We start from the raw sequence: 6,434 nt of genomic DNA on the forward strand, positions 1-6,434 counted from the left end.
TTTAGCATATTCATGTATGCTTGCTCACATGTTTTGCCTTGATCTTTATTGCATATATTCTATATAGTTTTTTGATAGGGGGAGCAATCCCTATATCTTTTTATGTTTGATACTCACCCGTGCTTATTGATAGGGGGAGCTTTCGCTCTCTTAATCCTTTTGTCCCCTTTTTGATGTTGTCAAAGGGGGAGAAATATTGTGAGTATATTCCTTCTTGAGTTTACATGCATGTGAATTATAAATTATATGTTCATTTCCTTTATGCATATATTCCTTTTTGTAAATTGTTTGTCATCATCAAAAAGGGGGAGATTGTTGGCCTTCTTGTTTTGATGATGTTTAACAAACAATTTACTTCTAATGTTGTTTGTCTAGTGTTTGTGTTTTCGTATTTATTCTAGGCAAACAACGTGTTGGAGGATGGATGGAATAGAGCTTCAACGATCATATCCAAAGGAGGTTGGCGGAATAGTGGAGTGAAGCAATGCACATTTAAGTCAAGATCCAAGTTCAAGCTTCATCCGCAAGATTACCAAGATAGAGCTTCGTTGAAGATCAAGATCATTGCTTGGGTAATTTAGTTTAGGAATTTATATTATGTGTGTTAGTACTTTAAGCTCAATCATATACACACATACACGTTTTGGTTTTTGTATATATATAGTTATATATATACATATATGTTTTGGTTTGATAGTTTTCAAGTTTTACTATGAAACAAATGAATAGAATTGGAAAATACTATTTTGTTTCATGTTTATATGCCTATATATGATTTCACCTTTAACAAGCTTATATTTAATGAAATCATATTTAGTGTTTTGAATATATTTGCATAGAATATGCAATTTTATGAAAATATTGTATTTCTAGGTTATAGACTTCATAACAACATGTTATATCTTTTATCAAGTCTATACAATCATTTCATAAGGTTTCAAAATGTTGTTTAAGTCAAAATATCAAAATATCAATTTTCAGGTTTTCATGTTTTGGACTATTTTGTAAAATGATGATATTTTTCATTTGGGAAGTCCTTTTTCGAAACCAGTCGTTGTAGCATGTTTATTATCATGTCTACAATCATTCCCCAAAGTTTTACATTTTTTGGAATTTATTTGATATTTTTAAACAGGGTTTTAAAATCAGCTCTAAAACCGATTTTTCTGGAATGTTAGTTTTCGGTCGACCGGTACGGTCGACCGGTCAATTGACCATTCGTTAGTATTTTTCCAGAGAGTCATCGGTCGACCGGTCCGGTCGACCGAGAGCTCAAATCGGTCGACCGACAGAATTTCCGGTCGACCGACAATCTAGCCGTTGTCTTCTAACGGCTATTTTCCTGAGTTGTTTGCTGGGGCTGTTTTGTCATTTGGCTTGGGGGTTTTGGCTGAGCTTTGAGTGGGTATATATACCCCATTGCTGATGTCTTTTCAATTTTTATTAAGAGAGTTTTAAAAACAAGTTTAAGAAAGTTTTAATCAAGGGTTTATGTTTGGTTTAAGTGTGTTTATAAGCTTTTAAGCATTTGAGTGTTTTGGTTTTGTGAATCACTTCCACAAGAGCTTGAGGAGATCATCTATTGGTGTTTGAGCATCCAACTCTTCTCCTTCCACTCTTGATCTATTGAGAAGTTTTCTAAACTCAATCTAGCTTCATATTTTATATTGTTTGATTATCTTTTTATTAAGCTAGTGTTCATATTGAGTTTAGTTGATTTTATTATCTCTTTGTTCACACACAACCTATTGAGCTTATTGTATTTACATTCATAGTATAATTTGGGGTTGTGGGTTTGTGACTAAGAGTTGTGCTTAATTGAGTTCTCACCTTGTTTAGAGAACAATCAATTGATTTATCTTGTGCTTAATTGTGAGGATTCACTTGTAATACACTTGTACACCGAGAGAAGTGTGTGGTGAGAGACGGGGTCGAATCCAAGAGGAGTGGCGTCGGTTGACGTGCCTAGGGAGAGGTTGTAACCGAGCACTTGAGGAGGAGGACACGGGCTAGGACCAACACTTAGTGTGTGAGGTGTGATTACATAGTGATTGTATTGTGAGGTGTAAACGTTGTTCGGGTGAACGTAGAAAACCCGGTTGTGATAGTGGAGATCTCCTCGAGGTGAGGAGCGGGGACGTAGGTCGTGGGGACCGAACCTCGTAAACATATCGTTTTGTTTGTGATTGCATTGGCGTACTTTTACATTCGTGCTTATTATTCATATTGCCTTTGTCAATTGCTCATTGTTGTTTTTTTCCCTCTATCTAGTTTATGATTAATTCACCCTTGTGTAAATTTTATATCCTTGCACATATATTGTCTATATCTCTTTGTTAGGATATATTTTATTGTTCATATATCCTTACACATATTTCTATCATATAGGATATATCACCTTGTGTACATTACATATTCTTGCACATAACTCTTTATATATCTATCTTGTAAGAATATATTTGTTAAGTAATTTTAATTGGCATTTAATCGGATTAGATTAGCATAAGACCCTAATCACCCCCCTCTAGGGTCTAACAATCATCTGTCAGTGCTGCACTCACCCAAGCTTGAATACTGTTGAGTTGAAATCCAAAATCTTTTCCCTGAAGATGTGCCATTGCGTCCATTGATTGCTTAAGCTCATTGAGCAAATCTTCCATGTTGTCCATGCAATCGGCCATGGCCGCTGCCACTCGATGGCTCATGCCTCCACTCTTCGACATCGTCTTTCATGGGTGTAGAAGTGGAGCAAGCACTGTCCAATGTGACAGAAAGGGCGGTGTGAGCAAGTTGCATGGGGTTGGTCTTTATTGTGCCTTCATAGGATGAGTGAGTTGAAGCAGAGGGCAGGGTAAGTCGTTGCGCTGCAAGAAGTTCTAATGAAGTGTCTGCTTGCTGCTTCTTGGGCAGAAATAAATCTGGCTCCATGACATGATTCCAAATGAATGCTGAAAAGGAGCACAAATACTGTTGCAACAGAAAGAGAAGGAGCAAGAGCTTCGGTTGTCTGACCTCCCATCTCTTTGATGTTTGATCGGAAAACAGGGAGGGGAGTTGGAGGACTTGTCAAGGTAGAAATTTTGGTGAAGAGTGGAGGGTAAGGGTCTTCTTTTATAGACTGGTTCTTGAAGGGGAAGCAAGTTGCACCAATCTCTCATACTGCTAGCTGGAGTTATAAGGTGTATCCTATGTGGTCCACACTCCTGGCAACATGCTTATGTTGAAAGGTGCTAGTTTGGTCCCATAGTAGAAAAGCTAAAATCTAAAATTTTCTCCATGTTTATTGGAGTAAGTTCCTTTTTTAACACTAGAATCTTAACATAAGCATAAAATTTCCAAATTATTAAACGGATAATAAGTCCAAAAGCACGGTTCTGTCTCGTATGTCTTTAGTTGTTGGGTGGGTATATTTGGAGGTTACTTATATATTCAGCTTTGTATGCTGAGTGTGTTGAGAAGATTTATGTTTGACAGCTAAGGGTGCGAGTCTATAATTTGATAGTTCTTCAATATCTTTAGCATTTTGCTCGCGTGCCAGGATTAGAAAATATCAGGAAGCTACTTGGTTTCTTGCTGAAAGTTAGTTCCATATCTAATGCCAAATTGGAGGGGCTCTGAAAGATACAGGTTCAGGCCATTCTGACATTCGTGTACATATACGCCCACGTAGAATCATTTATTTCTCTTTGTCCATTTTATTCTCCACTTATACTGTTGATGCATTGATCTGAGTTTTAGGTCTAACTTGTGTAGCACCCATATCTTGACCATACTAGTCCAAGAAACTGACTGGTGTAGCCCCTTTTCCTTCCACAATCATTAGTTTTGCTTTTGTATTCACCTGCTTTGTGCGGCATACAATGCTTAGAAAGTTAACATGGCTTGTTTGATGCTTCTTGTATTCAGATATATCCGATAGTTTGCTATTAGTGTCACAGGCTATGTTATGTGGACTGATACATAGCATCCATATTTATCCTTCGCCAATTTATATTGTTTATCTTGTATAAGTAGTTGCATTGTTATTATTACCACTACTAAAGCTATAGAGAGTCGTAGCTAAACCAGCCTTTTTCATCTTCTGTTTTGAATTAATTTCTTCAGTTCTAGAAAATAACTCTGATAAAAAATAAGCATCGTCTAACTGAACTGGTTGACTAGTGTATGTTTTATACTTTTTGTGTTCTGTAATAAGATTTTATCCTTGTCACCTTATTGTTCGTTACTAGTATGATGTACGCTGGTCTCAGTATTGATGTCCGATCAGTTGCCCTCTACTCTTATGAAGTGTTGAATCAAGTTGAAACTATTATGTTTTCATTCTATGCTCTTTGGGTAAACTTATCCTTGGTAATTTCCCACGACCAAGAAACAACATATTATTGAATTGTGCAGTCATCAATCTGGAATCTGGATTTATGAATTTTAGCTTCACGAATGCAGTATGACAGAATGCCATATACGTGACCTCTTAGAAATTTGTTTCTTGCACTGTACATCTTAGATTTTTTTAATCTTGCATTGTTCCTTTCAGAAGTTTGTTTCTCGCATTCTTCTCACCCAAGTCTGAATGCTACTCTGTACACACTTCAAATCTCATATCTTTTTTCTTAAGATGTCCTGTTATCTTTGAGCTCAACCACTAGGACGCGACACATAGCCAGCAGCCGGATACGTATCACGCCCACCGATAGATAGTTACATCTCTAGTGCCATGATCGAGAGAGATTATGTAAGTTTTAAACTAAATTAAAACGGAAATTTTTTTATTAAGATAGTATTTGCTAAGTTGTGTATATATTGATTAACTCGCAGATCAATGCTTTTGATGAGATTGAGGCTGATATAAATGAGGATATAAATGACATTCAGGATCCGACGGTCTTAGGGATCTTCAACAGGATCAAACAGATAATAGCGAGCGTATTCAAAAAATTATGTCGACGAGTTTGAAGGCCGTAAGGACAGGTCACGCCAATTTGGTTAAGTGTACACGCGACGCCGTAGGACAGGTTAAATGATGGCGCGTGACGATGGAGCAGACACTTCTCATAGCACGATGTATGCTGATGGAGCCGGCATTTCTCAGCCTCATACACAACCAGATACTCAGATCATCGAGGCTCAGCAGCATGGACAGAGGGGCATGTGAATTTCTTTTGTTCAAATTTGTTACTTCTGTGAATTTCAAGAACGATATGGTTAGATTGTTCAAATTTGTTACTTTTGTGAATCGATTATTGTTTATATATGTGATTTTCGTGAATATTGTTTGCTTCATGGCTTAATTTTATGAATATTGTTGTAATTCAGTATATATGTGGTTTTCGTGTGTATTGTTTGATTCATGTATATTGTTGTGAATGAGGCGGGAATTTCATGTATATTGTTGTGAAGTTGTTTGGAAATTGTTTTCATGTATATTGTTAAAAATTGTTGGGAAATTGTGTATATTGTTGGGAAATATGTATACATAAAAAACATGCACAGAACCTATGCATATTTTTTAAAACTTGCAACTCCACGGGACTTGAAGTCCCCTGGAGTTTTGTACATTATAAAACTTAACGGGATTTCAAGTCCCGTGAAGTTTAAGAGGTCCTCTTAATCAGCTTAGTTACATCGCTCTTAAACTTCACGGGATTCGCAGTCCCGTGAAGTTTTGTATTTTTTCGTCAAAATCGACACAGTTTTATTCGATTTTGGTAATTAATTTGGAAATAGGTCGGTTTTTTCAATTATGTTTCTAAACGGGGTTGGTTTTAAAAATTTGTCCAAGTTTTTTGCTCTAGATAAAATCTAAAATGACCCTCTTTTCTCTCTCCCTGCTACTTAAATTTTGTGAGACAAATAAAAAGAGAGAATTAAAGCGTGTAACTTTCGTCACTTTCTACCGTTTTATCATCCAGAAAGCTAGCTCTTTTATTTCCTTCGATTCGTGAAGGAGTTCAGGTTTTAAGGAAGAAGAAGATGACTGAAGTTAACAAAGATGGAGGGGCTCGAGAGTTTCCTCAGCTAAAATTCTAACTTGAACGGGACTTCAAGTTTCTAAAGAGGGGACCCATGATACGGATGTATCTTCTCTTCGGAAAAACGATCCTCATGGGAGCTTGAGGATAGGTGATTCTCATGATATCTTGAGAATAGTGGTGTGAAGCGACACGGCGGAGCACAGGATGGAGCGTGAAGCGAGTCGGAAGAACGAAGGAGCATGAAGCGAGTGGAAGAACGAAGAATCAAAGATTTCAGTTCTCAGCCTGATGAGTCGACTGACGGGTTGATGAGTCGACTTAAGAAAACACCTCCAGATAGCAAAATGCTTCTGCTGAGTCGACTCATGAAAATCATGAGTCGACTCATGCAGGCCAGCACAGTTTGTGCATATTTTGAGTCGACCATGAGTCGACTGGTGATCATGAGTCGACTCATCTCAG

At 37.2% G+C, this 6,434-nt stretch overlaps 1 protein-coding gene across 1 annotated transcript in view; it reads right to left on the reverse strand.

The window, feature by feature from the left end:
- Positions 1 to 3,019, reverse strand: part of LOC109839452 (21 kDa protein-like) — a 7,973-nt gene extending 4,954 nt beyond the window's left edge. The window contains 3 exon segments of the mRNA XM_020407875.1: positions 2,562 to 2,726; positions 2,728 to 2,830; positions 2,832 to 3,019. Of these exon segments, the coding sequence (XP_020263464.1) occupies positions 2,562 to 2,726; positions 2,728 to 2,830; positions 2,832 to 3,019 (456 nt within the window).

Source organism: Asparagus officinalis, chromosome 4 (genome assembly GCF_001876935.1).
Source record: "Asparagus officinalis chromosome 4, Aspof.V1, whole genome shotgun sequence".
Classification (NCBI taxonomy): Eukaryota; Viridiplantae; Streptophyta; class Magnoliopsida; order Asparagales; family Asparagaceae; genus Asparagus; species Asparagus officinalis.